The 14,550-nt window shown below is 39.2% G+C and overlaps 1 protein-coding gene across 1 annotated transcript in view; it reads right to left on the reverse strand.

The window, feature by feature from the left end:
• The window catches only part of dnah2 (dynein, axonemal, heavy chain 2), an 85,001-nt gene that overhangs the window by 47,563 nt on the left and 22,888 nt on the right, over positions 1-14,550 (reverse strand). The window contains 13 exon segments of the mRNA XM_061031981.1: positions 1,514-1,584; positions 1,587-1,619; positions 1,910-2,098; positions 4,212-4,322; positions 4,576-4,701; positions 4,837-4,905; positions 5,298-5,422; positions 6,474-6,612; positions 7,063-7,243; positions 8,163-8,245; positions 8,491-8,647; positions 9,415-9,488; positions 10,897-11,060. Coding sequence (XP_060887964.1) covers positions 1,514-1,584; positions 1,587-1,619; positions 1,910-2,098; positions 4,212-4,322; positions 4,576-4,701; positions 4,837-4,905; positions 5,298-5,422; positions 6,474-6,612; positions 7,063-7,243; positions 8,163-8,245; positions 8,491-8,647; positions 9,415-9,488; positions 10,897-11,060 — 1,522 coding nt within the window.

The raw sequence follows: 14,550 nt of genomic DNA on the forward strand, positions 1-14,550 counted from the left end.
GATTCTATTGGTTTCACCCAGGGTGTAAATGAACCTACTCATCGTTTTAACCACACCCTGGATCTTGTTTTAGCTTATGGCATTGAAATCCATAACCTTACAGTTTTCCTAGAAAATCCTCTTCTATCAGACCATTTTTTTATTACATTTGATTTTGTCCTACTAGAATTACCTCTGCTTGGAAGAGGTGTGCTCTCTAGAAGTTTGTCGGATAGTGCTGTGGCTAGATTTAAGGAAGCTATTTCAGCTGCTTTTGATTCAGTACCGTGTTTCAACCCAGTTGGAAACTCTTATGATAGCTTTAGTCCCTCTCAGCTAGATCAGTTTGTTGATAGTGCAGTGGATTCGCTGAGAGTTACTCTTGATTCGATTGCTCCCCTGGAACGGAGGGTTGTCAAGTGGCGGAGAGTGGCTCCATGGTTCAACTCAGAAACCCGTACTCTAAAACAATCGTCGCGGAATTTTGAAAGAATATGGCGCTCGACCAAAACGGTAGAATCTCGTTTTTTCTGGCAGGATAGTCATAGAAGATATATGAAGGCTCTACGTCACGCTCGAGCTGCCTACTACTCCTCTCTAATCGAGGAAAACAAAGGCAATCCTAGATACCTTTTCAGCACTGTAGCCAGGCTGACAGAGAGTCATGGCTCCATTGAGCCTTGTATTCCTTTAGCCCTCAGCAGTAATGATTTCCTGAGCTTTTTCAACAACAAAATTCTAGACATCAGAGACAAAATTGGTAACCTTCTGCCCTTACCTGGTGCAGATACGTCTGATACGGCAGAGACAGTTCCAGGACCTGATATTAGTCTAGACTGTTTTTCTCCAATCAACCTTTCAGAGCTATATTCCATTTTTTCTGCGTCGAAACCGTCAACCTGTCTTTTAGACCCAATCCCAACCAAGCTGTTTAAGGAAGTCTTTCCCTTAGTTAGCAACTCTATATTAGATATGATCAATTTGTCTTTACTGGCAGGCTATGTACCACAGTCATTTAAAGTAGCGGTAATCAAACCTCTACTCAAAAAACCTATTCTAGATTCAGGAACTCTAGCTAACTACAGGCCTATATCCAACCTTCCTTTTATCTCGAAGATCCTGGAGAAGGTGGTAGCTAATCAGCTGTGTGACTTTCTCCATGACAACAGTTTATTTGAGGAGTTTCAGTCAGGATTTAGAGTCCACCATAGCACTGAGACTGCACTAGTTAAAGTTACAATAGCAATTTGATAAATAACAATTAAGATGATGACTGAAATGAGACTTTTATCTGTGAATATAAAAGAGCCAAGTAGTTACCAAGTCAACGTATAAATGTATGTACCGGTATGTAGTAATAATGCTTTTGGTTGCTTACCTCTGTTCCATTGTAGTTTACTTAAATCTTTTAGTTTAACAAAATTGGGCATGAGTATTAAATTAAACAAAAACATTTAAGAAGTGACACATGAAGTAACATTGACAGAGTTTTTGCAGAAACGCAGTCTGAGAAAGGCTAATGATTGATAGCAACCTGTCAGTAAGAGGAGTGATGACAAGGCGTCCAGAGTTGCCCAGGTACTCGTATCCATACTTGAAATGTGTGTGTTGGTCTGTCGGATTATGCAATCATCTATTTCCTATTGATAGATGAAAAAAGGGAGAAAGTTTAAAGATGTTTTCCTAATGCAGTTGGAATAATTCAAAACAATGTATCTGTACTAATTCCTAAGTCAAGGTAGATATCGATTAGACCCATAAAAAGGAAAAACAGTCATTGAGAGTATCAGATGATTTTTCAGCCCTCATCAAACAAAACAACTGAAAAGCAACGAAGCCAGGACTAAAAATTGCTGAAATTGTGGCTCCCCTCACTTTTCAAAAAATAGTTTCCTTCCAGTGATTCCCATTGGCTTTTCTCAGTACATACCTTTTCCCAGTATAGCCGCAGCTGGCAGAGCCACTCAAAGGCATTAATGTTACTGCAGCCTGCTTTGGCCAGCTTATCAATGACATCCCTCGCATGGACCTCCACTGTGACAAGCGCTACTATCTTAAGACATAGCACTTTGGTGAGGTTGCCACAGATGCTTTCTGAATACCTCTGAAGCATGGAGACCTTGGAAACAAAGACAGTTCTGACAAAGGTTTAAGAGTTAGTTCTAAGATCATTATGTGTGCTATGCAATAAATAAGAGAGAACGGCAGGGTAGGGATCATTTTCTTAAAAGAGACTCACCTAACAAAATAGAAACATGAAAGCTTGAGAAAAAAAAATTAAACCAAATATTTGTCAACTAACTCATTTAGGGGATCTAACATTTAAAGAGCCCATATTATGCCCTTTTTGGGGTTCGTATATTTAATCTATGTACCTACTTTTGTACGTTCACAATAGCTAAAGTCCGAAAAAAGTGTCTGTTTTCATGTACTGCTCCTCCTTGCTCCCTCTACGCTCTGAGTCCGTCAGCTACACTCTGCTGAGCCAAGACTGTTAGACCCCACGTGGGCCAAGTCTGCTCTGATTGGTCTGCCGATCCGCTCTGTCGTTATTGGTCAGTTGCTCAGCACGCTTCTCGGAAATTTCAACATGAGCTGCTGGGCTTGCCACAACGAGCCAATGGACTTAGATCAGTGATCTCACACTGACAAAGACGTTGGACTGACAAATTTTTTTCGAGGGGGGCTAGAACCGAGCGTTACATGCAGCTAATGCTACAGCTAACAGGAGGATGTAGGAGAAGCCGCGTTTCCGCAGACTTTGAATTTTTGCACATAGATGTGCCTAAACATGCACAGGACACTTGGAAAACACACTAAAGAGCATATAAAACCAGAAAAAGCATAATATGGGACCTTTAAAAAACTTTCTGTAGTTGGAGACAAAGATTAAAGATACACTTCAGACAAGAGCACACTAAAGAGGACACTCCCTGTGTGCATATACATCATATTACTGCATGTCGCTATCTCTAAATCTCAGTTACTAACCACATGTTTTCCTGGGAGCTCCTACGCTCTCATAGGCTCCTCGGGATCGTTGGTGGATGGCCTGCCTGAACATCCAACCCCCCCTTTGTTCCCTATCCCTCTTCCTGCACCTTATCCCATCTCCCCCATCCCTTTGGCTGATAGCTGTTTCATCATGAGCCTGGGATTTGCAGAAGATTTCTGCCTGATAAAAGGAAGTTTTTTTCTTACCACTGTAACTTTAGCTAAATGTTGCTAGTGCTAGTCTTTGTAATATAGCAATAAGTAAGGTCTTTTACCTGCTTTTTGCAACATAACAATGAGTAAGGTCTTTTACCTGCTTTTTGCAACATAACAATGAGTAAGGTCTTGTACCTGCTTTTTGTAACATAACAGTGAGTAAGGTCTTTTACCTGCTTTTAGTAACATAACAATGAGTAAGGTCTTTTACCTGCTCTTTGGTAATGTTAAAAGACAAAGAGTAAGGTATTTTACCTACTTTTTTTAAAGTGTCTCGAGATAACACTTTTGACGCTTTACAAATAAAGATAATTGATTGATTGATTGATTGACTAAATCAATCATTTTCACATGTTGTTCCCCATCGATCAAATCAAAGATTATAAAGACAGAAGTTAAGTCTGATCAAATCATGTAAGTGAAGGCATTCTGATAAGTGCAAGATATAGAAATATTGGACATATCCACCACTACATCCTCTGCAAGGACTACAAAAAACTCTAATCATCTAAATTCAATGGGAAAAAAGTTGCTCTAACAAGTTATGTTTAACTATGGAGCCCTGCGTTAGTTCAGGCAGAATAAAGTAATCCTGCCTGCAAGCGGCCATCAGCTGATCTGAGAAAACTGGATGTTTTTTGTTTAATTCTGTGACCACTTGTTTATAGCATCAGCTGTCTATACTGCTCTACTGTCAAGTTTAAATAAAGTGTTAAAAAATGTATGAAAAGGGACGAGACCAATGGGACAATATCCTTAATCTGCTAATATAGACTTAAAGAAATGTAAATAATTGTACTGTATGATGTGTTTAAAAAATATCTACAGAGAGAATTGAGAATATTTATTGTGCCCTACCGTGTCCTTATTATAGCTGGCTATTTTGCAAAATTCCTTACAATTGAGATACTTGTGCAGTTAGCTGATATAGTGACTAGTTCTTCATTTCATATACCCTTTTATTTCCCCTTTGAACTTTGCAAAAATATTTGAAACTATTTAATGTCCCGTAGGTAACGAACCTGTTTCTTCTTCATGGACTTAAGAGAGGACTTCACAGATCTCTCCTTGCTGGTAAGAAGAGCTTTTGTAACATCAGTGTTCCACTGGATCTGACTTGCTGTGATGAACATCTAAAAGAGCAGAAAACATATTGGAGTAAATTGGAATATTTCAATTTAAACAAAAAAACCTTTGTTTCTTTGTTCCAATGCATTTTCATGTTCCAAGTGTAAGAAAAGAGTCTGTAACTACACATTGAAAGTTAAAAACCCGATGAAAAAGAGAGGTCAACTAGGGTACTGAGATTCAAATCTGCAGAAGAAATTTTCTATGTTAGCATGCTATTAGATGCAAATGAAAATAAAAAACTAAAGACAAACGTACCTGTCCTGGCCATTCCTTGACCCATTTGTCTCTCTGTCCTGTCATCCTCTTTAGAGCTTCAAGGCAGTTATATAACAAGTCTTTGAGTGTAATACGCATGGTCGCGTCAATGTCACACAGCCACAACTTAATAACAAAACAAAACAAAGTGGTGCTAACAATCTCCACAGTAACTCTGTATACAGTGTACTCTCAGAACCAACACCATGCTCAAATGATTGTAACAGAACAGCTTTATGATCATAACCATCACTGCTGTACCTCCACAGGTCTGTCCAGATTAACATCATCCAGGAACCTGATATACTCCCCATCAGCAGAGAACATGCCCTGAAGACAAACAAACATAATGACACCTCTTTGTATGTACTTTTCCATTCTGTACTGATTTGTATAAAAAAATGTGTAAGCAAATTCAGTGACAGCTTCCAGATGTTAGTACAAAGTTCAGTTTGAGAGATATTTCTGGAACTCATGCAGCTACAGTAGTGGCACAACTTATTATGGCTCGTTTGAGCACACTGAGAAGCTTTAAAGTAAAACATAAACTGTATATATAACAATGAGCTTTCAGTATCACAACATGTCATGAAATCGATGTATAATTTTAAATTACCTACATTGACTAAATGTCCTTAAATGGATCTCTCTCTGTAGTAGTGTAGTAGCAGTAGTGGTCCTGACAGACAGGGGTAAATCTACGCCTGTAAATTACTGATTACTACATCATCATTAGACAGGAAGTAGAATCTTGGGAAGATCTGCCTCTTGGTCTCCAGATACATGTCGAGGGCCTTCTGGATCTCCTCCAGCTTGGCACTCATCTCTGTTAAGCTCTCCAGCAAGCCTGAAAGGAGGCAAAGAAGAGAGGCCAAATTCTGAATATTAGCTTTATACAAGTACACTTGTAAACTTCTTTTACCAACTGTCTGATCCTGAGCCAAGCCCCCCCTGTACAGGGCCCATTCTGTGGCTTTTGTCCCCTACCTCATTACATTGGAACATAGATTGACAAGTACAAGTTTGGCCTTCAAGGTCTACTACAATGCTTGATATTTATTGATGCAGCAGTCGGTCCTTCAATGTTACACTCTTTAAAGGCTTTATATGTGATTGTTTGATCCAGCAGATGTCGCCCTTGAGCACCAGCATGAAACCAAATCAACTTGCGGTGCATTGTTGTGTTAGCATGCTAATGCTAGCGATCTTTATTATGCTCGTATCTTCACACTGCATGTAAATTTACCCGAAATTAGCGTGATCTAGAAACACAGTTAAACAGTGAGTACAGTATGTTATTCTTCTTTTCTCTAGTCCCTCAATTAAACAACTTTTATTCGCGAGGGGATGAGCCGGCTGGCTGTCCCGACGATGTAAACAAACTGAAGATAGGACTCTGAAAACTCTGAAAACATCACAGACAGTGGGACTCAGGTGTTACACCCATTGTAGACAGTCATGACTCACAGAGTTATTTTCAGAGGAGATACTTGATTTATATTACATTTAAGTGTGAAAAATCACATATAAAGCTTTTAAAGAACAAGACCCTTCAACAATTTAACAATACACAAAAATCCTTTAAACTGTTCTGAAAGAATTGTTTTTTGGCATTTTATTCATCCTAAATTCAAAGTAAATATTCCATTTCACTTTTTTTAAGCTGCTGTAGACCAATACCATGAATAAACATGAATAATACCTTTCTAAATGATGTAATGGAGCACAAAGTTGAGACTTAAATTCACAAATTTTAATAAGGGATGTATTTATAGATATATATATATTGGAAAAATGTTTTCAAGATAGTTGAGCTTTTTTAATCAGCACAAGATTGAAGTGGAAACATTTCTTTTTGTTTAACAAGAACTTAAATAAACATGAAATGTTTGTCATACCCGGGTGTTTAGTTCCTTGCAAAGCGTTGTTATTCTCATAGAGTCGTCCCATGATGATCTTCCAATTAGAGCTAAGGTCTTGAAACTCTTTGCACTCATTAGGCAGTTGCTCTCGGATGTCTTTTCCTTGGAAAATATTCTAGGAGGTAGAAAAAATACATGAAAAGTGGAAAATGGAAATTGAGATTTGATTGTGAATAACAACTTTCTATAGTAGAATGCATGTAATTAAAATCCATTTTCTCAAGACTTAACAATGCCCTTAACAGTCTTTCTTAATTATCCTCAATAGAAAATATCTGGTTCTAAAAAAGTTCATTTAAAAAATGTTTTTCAGTTGCAGTCACAGCTGCACATCTTTCCCCCCTCTCTTCAAACCAAAAACAATTGCCTACTTCTGACCATATATTTGTTTCTCGACATATTATTGAGTTATTTAACACAAATATACAATATGTATCTGTGGTCCTGTTGTAGCATTTACCATTTTGGTGTAACTATGTTAATATGAGAAATAGAGGAGAATTTCTAACGCATACTGTATGTTTCTTTCTTTTATTTTGTAATATTTTTGTTGTCTCTGGCAGACTTTAATATTCTTTTTCTTTCTTGTTTGTTTTCATTTTAACCATTTTGTATTTCCTTAGATATTCATAATATTGATGGTGAAATAAAGATGAGGCTCAAAGGCCTTGACAAAGCGAGAAGCCTTCATTGTTGACAGAATAACCTGATTGTCCTCCAGGGCCTGGAAAACCTCTTCAGTTCCTCTAGAGGAGAAAGAGCAGAGAATTGAACATGCCTGCTGTTGATTTCTAAAAATGCATTTCAAAGGTTAAACATTAAAAAGGTAAAGCTCACTGTTAAAGGAAGAATGTGCAACTTTTTGATCCAGTAGATGTCGCCCTTGAGCAGCAGCATTAAACTTTTGAAAGTGTTGGTACACATCTGACAGATTTTCAATCATCTTTTCTTTCTATCTTTGGTAAATTACAATCTTACAATTGTCTTATTCCTCCTCTCTATTTAATTTAATTGTGTTTATTTTGTTACAAACTTTTGTTGACAGCAGCCTTCCCTAAATGATCTGACATACTGCAGGAAGTCTTTTTGAAAGGCAGACCATATGTTTTATACAAAACTAGGCTAAAGAGGCATTACATTAGTCTATAAACAATCAAAGCCTAACTTGAGACTTCACAAGATGGCCGTTTGAACTGTATGGGCTAAAAGACATAATTAAGAAATACATCTATGACCATCTGTATGAGCCAAGTTTAGGAAGTGCAAAACACAAATTGTTCCAGCAGGTGTTACCTTTAGGTTAAGGTGATATTCTATATAGGTAGAAGCTTTCACTGGGGTGTCAGGTGCTGCTAGACGGAGACACCGCTGTACGCCACGCTATGAGGTAACAGAGTGAATCTGAATGGAAATGTATGGATTATTTTTTGAACATCGCACATATGACATTAATGAAGACAACGATGGAATGACAAATAAATATTCCTTAAAAGGAGAAGATATTGGACTGTATTATTTCGCAATCTTATGCTGAGGAGCGAAGCCGGCAAGCTAAATTAGCCCGTCGATGTAGCCCCTCAGTGGCTTTAAGTTTAGGAGTGAATTAAAGCGTGCTTATATTTACAACTTTTACCCCTACCCAAGCCTTCATGGCTTGCCTCTCACCTCAGCCGGTAGTGGCCTTCATCTTTGTAAGGTGCTATGTCGAGCAATGTATCCTTCCAAGTCTTAATAATGTCATCCAGACCCTGATATGAGACACAAACAGATAGAAAATTAGACAACACTATTTGAATATCTTATTGACATCACAGGGCCATGAATATTGTTTTTATACATCAAAGACAGAACTTCTTAAAAATAAGTGGACATGGATTAGTATGTTTTTCTAGTCCTTTACACTACATGTGACATTCACACACTCACACCACATTCTCATGCGAATACAATATTCCCACTAAGTATCAGTCTAAAGCACAGAAAGGGATCGGACCTGCTCCATGGAGAGTTCTTTGCTCGCAGCTCCGGAGCTCTCACAGATCTTTTCTGCATACTTGTCCAGGCCCAGAGAGATCATCTTCTCCAGGGTAAATTCAGCGCTGTTCTGGTCAAAAGTGCACTGCAGCTCTTCGCATATCTGTTTCCAGTGCCTGAAAAGTTACATTGAAATTATGGTCAACTTGATCTCAGGTTTAGCCGATAGGTCACCTGACAAAGAAAAAGTTGGGGTAAATTCTGGCAGGTACCAGGATACTTTCGGCTGTTAGTCATTAACAAACATGGCTGACAACACTATACAAAAACACTTTGTACGACTTAAGCAGCCGATAGATCAGCAGCAGTAACACCAACATTTGAACAACTTCAGCACAGTGACTGAAAAAAAAACGATGTCTGGTGCTGAGGAAAGAAAGAAGGGTGTAATGAAGAAACAAAGTAGAATTAGTGTTTATCACTTTCTGTATACTTTCCTCCTTTCATTTACAGGAAGACTCATTTTAAACCTCCTCAAGCAGTGACTAACAGATATATGTGAAATGTACCTGACATTTGAAACACTGTGTTACAGGTCTTGCTTGGCTACAAATAAAATGATGAGGAATGAGGAAACAAGAATTCCATGTTCCTGTCTTGCCTAATAGGTGGTAACTATTGCAAGACAATAGTCTTAAATGCACGGTGTCGATCGTATTCAATATGAACGGGCAAAACCGATTGAGAAAAGGAATATGTTTACCAACGATGTAGCCCAAATATATGGTTCTATGATTTCTCCAGTGCTTTCAACACCATACAGCCCATGCTTCTGAGGGACAAGCTGGAACACACAGGAGTCGACCTGCACCTCATATCCTGGCTCCTGGACTATCTGACCAACCGGCCACAGTTTGTGAGGACACGGGACTGTGTGTCTGACCGGGTCATCTGCAGCACAGGGGCCCCACAGGGGACCGTCTTGGCTCCCTTCCTTTTCACCCTGTACACTGCAGACTTCTCCCATAAGACACCCAACTGTCACCTGCAGAAGTTCTCTGATGACTCTGCCATTGTCGGCCTCAGCAACATTTTTTTCACCAACAAACTGCGATTCAAGAGTCAACTACCAAGGCAAGTTTTTTGCTGGCATTCAAATTAGCAAAGGCTAGCAAGCCTTTCTCTGAAGGCGAGTTTTTAAAAGAATGCATGGTAGAGACAGCAGGTCAGCCAAGGCCAGTTTGAAAAAATCAGTTTATCACACAGGACTGTGACTCGCCGTGTGGAACTGATTGACGAAGATATAGCCAGCATATTAAACAAAAAGGCTGAGTCCTTTAAGTTATATTCACTAGCGCTGGATGAAAGTAATGACGTAAAAGACACTGCTCAGCTCCTCATTTTTATCCGAGGGATTAATGACAGTTTTGAGATAACGGAGGAGTTTTTGACCATGGAGTCCCTGAAAGGAAAAACGCGAGGAGAGGACTTGTATAACCAGGTGTCTGCTGTCATCGAGAGAATGAAGCTACCTTGGAGTAAACTTGCCAATGTCACAACGGATGGATCGCCAAATTTAACTGGAAAACATGTTGGGCTGCTGAAAAGAATCCAGGATAAAGTGAAAGAGGAAAACCCTGACCAGGATGTTATTTTCCTTCACTGCATCATCCATCAGGAATCTCTGTGTAAGTCTGTATTGCAGCTTAATCATGTCATGAATCCAGTTGTAAAACTTGTTAACTTCATACGAGCAAGGGAACTTCAGCATCGTCAGTTTATTATGTTCCTGGAGGAAACTGATGCGGATCATCAGGACTTACTGTACCACTCTGGTGTCCGCTGGTTAAGTTTGGGCAAAGTGTTTCAACGAGTGTGGGAGCTGAAAGAGGAGATCAGCGTATTTTTGGAGTTAATGGGGAAATCCGACAAATTTCCTGAGCTAAGCGACAAGAACTGGCTTTCTCCAGACTTTAATGCACTGGCAAAAAAGGGAGATCAACAACACTGTTCCCACTGAAACTGAACGTGAGTTTCTCTACTGTGTTTTTTAAAATTAAATTTAATTAAATGAATGCATTTGGAAATCAATTTGTACAATGGGCCTTGCATATTCATGCTTTGCTACCTGTTCAAGGCCAAATCCTTTCATGTAATGGCTTTTACATGTCATTTATATTAGTTCACACAAACACTCCATCCATCTGTTCCTGGCCCGGCCCCTCTGTCAAATTTTAGAACCCATTGTGGCCCGCGAGTCAAAAGGTTTGCCCACCCCTGATCTAGTTATATAAAGATTAATGTAAAAGCCACAGCAGCTAGGAACCCTTGTTACACCTTTTACACATACACTTTTTTCATATGTCCTGTCAGTTTTCAACAATTTAGTTTAAAAGAACCTTATAGGCACAGTGCTGTGTCAGACCTTTTCCAGTGTGAGGATGCCTTTGTTGGGAGACTGTTCTATCTTAAAGACGCCCAGCCCATGAAGGATGGTGGTCTCTTCCTGTTTCAGAGTCTCAAGTTCACTATGATGCTCAGCTATTTGAGTTAAGGCCATCTTAGTGCTTAGCATGCTGTCAAACGGACCTGGATGTGTTCATGCAAAAAATAGATGGAGAAACAAACACACTACAATCATACAATCACGAAAACATACACAATCATATGTCAACAAACAAAAGCACAAAAACATATTGTAAAAGATCTACTGTATCTTAGTGGTCAGGAATAATACAGACATATTTTCAAATATTGAGACCTCACTTAAAAACTAATGAGAGGACAAAACAAGGGAAAAGAGGGGAGGAAAGATACAAACACCAAGAGGGAAGAAGATAGGAAGTAGAATAAAAGGTGAGTCAGAGAGAAGGAAAAAGGAATGAAGGATGCTGATACGGCAGGACAGAAGTTATAAGATATGTCTAACTATTTGGAAGCAGCTGGATAGGAAATATTTAGGGGAGGAAAAATCAAATAAAAGCTATTGGTTAGAGAGGAATAGATCAGTGAACGATGAGGAGGGACAGAAAACACAGAGAGTAACTGAAAGGGGGGACTACAAAATTCAAAAAAAGGAGGTGAAGAAAATGAAAGGGGGACTACAAAATTCAAGAAAGGAGCTGAAGAAAATGATTAACCATGGGTATTTAACCCTTAATGATAATTTAAAGGAGTGTATAAAGTGATCTTAAACAGAGAGCGCGAGACCTGTGCTCTGGAACTCCTGCACCATTGTCTGGACTTTTTTGTTTGTTTGTTTTTTTACCTTTTATTCGTGAAATAACAAAACAAATAGTGACACAAAGGACAAAACGGGGAGGACAATTGTACAGGCACACAGAGGCACACAGAGAGAAAAAATAAATGAAAACAAAACAACAACAAAAAAATAAATAAAATAAAAAAACTGGGGGAAGAAACAAACAAGCAAAGAGGAAAAAAAAAAAGGGGGGGCAGAAAAAATAAGTAAATAAATAAAAACAGAAAACTCAAGTTTATATTAATGCAGGAAGAAACAAAAACAGAAAAAACACTAGAGAAGTTGTATAAAAATTAACAGATACAAAGTAGTAGTGGTAACAGATATGGTGATTATTGTTATAATGGTAGTGAGAACAGAAGTGTTTTGTAGTTGATTGATTAATTGGGTTGAGAGTTCTGGCTTACAGGTGGAGGTGTTTGTAAATGTAATGCCCTAATAAGAGGGGTCCAGGTTGCTTCAAAGTAATGAGTTTGGTCTTGGAGTTAGGCTGAGAGCTTTTCCATTGATATGTATTCTGATAGGATGTTTAACCAGTGTGATATGTTAAGTTTGTGTCTAGTTTTCCAGTTCATCAGTATGGTCTTTTTGGCAGTGCTAAGGGCAATGAGTATGGGTCTGGGGCTATTGATTGCTGGGTTGATTACTGACAAGTCTCCCAGTAAGCACACTAAAGGTGATAATGGAAGGCTGCACCCCAAAAGATTGGACAATCTGTCGATGACCCCCTCCCAGAAGGTACGTACAGGGGGGCAATCCCACATGGCGTGATAATAGTTGTCTGTTGTGTTGAGTGTGCAGGATGAGCAAATGTCTGAACCTATAAGTCCCATTTTGTATATTTTATGTTGGGTGAGATGAGCTCTGTGTAATACCTTGTATTGAATTAATTGTAAGTTAGTATTTTTGGACATTGTGAAAGTGTTCTGACAGATATGAGACCAGTATTCGGCATTAGGGTTGATCAACAGGCCGTTCTCCCATTTTTGAATAGGAAGTGATATTGTTGTATCTAATTTTAATAAAAGTTTGTATAGTTTAGATAATATTTTTTTTGTGCCTTTGATCTTGTGTATTTCTTCTACCAGTGTTGGAGGTCGTAGGTAATTGCTTGTGGTATTGATTTTGGATTTGAGAACAGATTTTAACTGGAGATATTGAAGGTACTGGTCAGTACTAATGCCATAAATTCTGACAAGGTTTTCAAACGAGATGAGGTTGTTATCATGGAAGATGTGATCTAGGTGTGTAATTCCCTTTTCTTTCCAAGTGACAAAGTTGAGAGGTGAATTGTTTACTGTAAAATCAGGGTTGTGCCAGATGGGGGTATATTTACAGGGAGTCAGTGTAGATTTGGTGATTTTGATGATTCTCCACCAAGCTGTCAAAGTTGTAGAAATGGCATTCATTTTGAAGCAATTGTGACGTTTAAGGCTTGTGTTCAGGAATGTTAAGTCTGATAGTGATATATCTTTACATTGGGTTTGTTCTATTTCTGTCCATGAATAGTTTTGTGTTTTATAGTTAATCCATTTGGTGATGTACTGTAATTGGTTTGCGAGGAAGTAGAACTGAAAATTAGGTGCCTCTAGTCCTCCTGTGTCTTTACTTTTTTGCAGTGTAGTGAGTTTAATCCTTGGTTTTTTATTTTTCCAATAGAACTTATTTATTACGGAGTCCAGCGATTGGAACCAGTTGGTGGTGGGTTGGGTTGGGATCATTGAAAAGAGATAATTTATTTTTGGTAATATTATCATTTTGACTGCAGCTATTCTACCTGTAACAGAGAGTGGCAGCTTCATCCAGCGGGTCAGGTCTTCCTCTATGTTTTTAAGCAGAGGGGTGAAATTTAATTTTAACAACTCTGACAGGTTAGCTGATATGTTTATGCCTAAGTATTTAATGGTATTGTTGGGCCACGCAGGCTTAGGACAGTCAAACCATGGACTTGGGCCTTTGAGTTATTTACTGAGATCACAAAGTGGCCTAAAAGGACTCTTTATCCCAGAATCCCCTGCGGTACTTCACACCTACGTGTGACGTAAAGGGGGGACCGGAACCTGAGGGAGACCCCACAGGAAGGTGGCCAGGTGATAAAACTCTGAGACTCCCCTCGTTCTACCTCTTTCCACGCGCTGACTTGAAGTGCTCGGAGACCCAAGCTCACCTCCTGTTTCCTGCAACAATCTTCCTTTGTTTTAAGTTTTGGCGCGCAGGTAATCCGCAGCCGGCAGTGTTCCAAATTCCGAGCTCGGATTGTCCAGTGAACGCATCTCAGTTTCTCGGAGAGCGTTAGGCTATAACAGATTATCAGAAAGATAACGGTCTTATTCCGTCCTGCAACGAAAGGACATCAACGGACATCTTTCCCCTCGACGGAGAACCAACGAAGCCGCTCTTGCCGTAAGGGACCCTCGCTGCCATCAGACGCCTCTACACCAGGACAGACAGAAGATCTGTTTTATCGCCGGACTCCTTTTTCCTTCACCGATCGCAGGCAAAGCGATTTACAAGTGAGGCTTAATTAGGTCTGGGCAGAATTAGCTTTAGAGAGTGTTTTTAACAATTGTTTGATTGAAGCAGAAACTGTAATTTTTATCTTTGTTGGACCGCTAAGTCCTGAGTTTTACCTGTTTAAAACTCTTGTTGTTGTTTCGGACCGCTGCGTCCTATATGTGTTTAGCGTAACAGCGTTATAACCGGGTATTATTCTTCTGATCAGAAAGACCAGTGTAAGCCGTATTAACTTGAATTCGGCCATTGGTTTGTTTCTGTGAATGAAGGGAATTACTCCGAGTTGTGGCGCGGGAGTCAGAC

The sequence above is a fragment of the Labrus mixtus genome, chromosome 23 (assembly GCF_963584025.1).
Source record: "Labrus mixtus chromosome 23, fLabMix1.1, whole genome shotgun sequence".
NCBI lineage: Eukaryota > Metazoa > Chordata > Actinopteri > Labriformes > Labridae > Labrus > Labrus mixtus.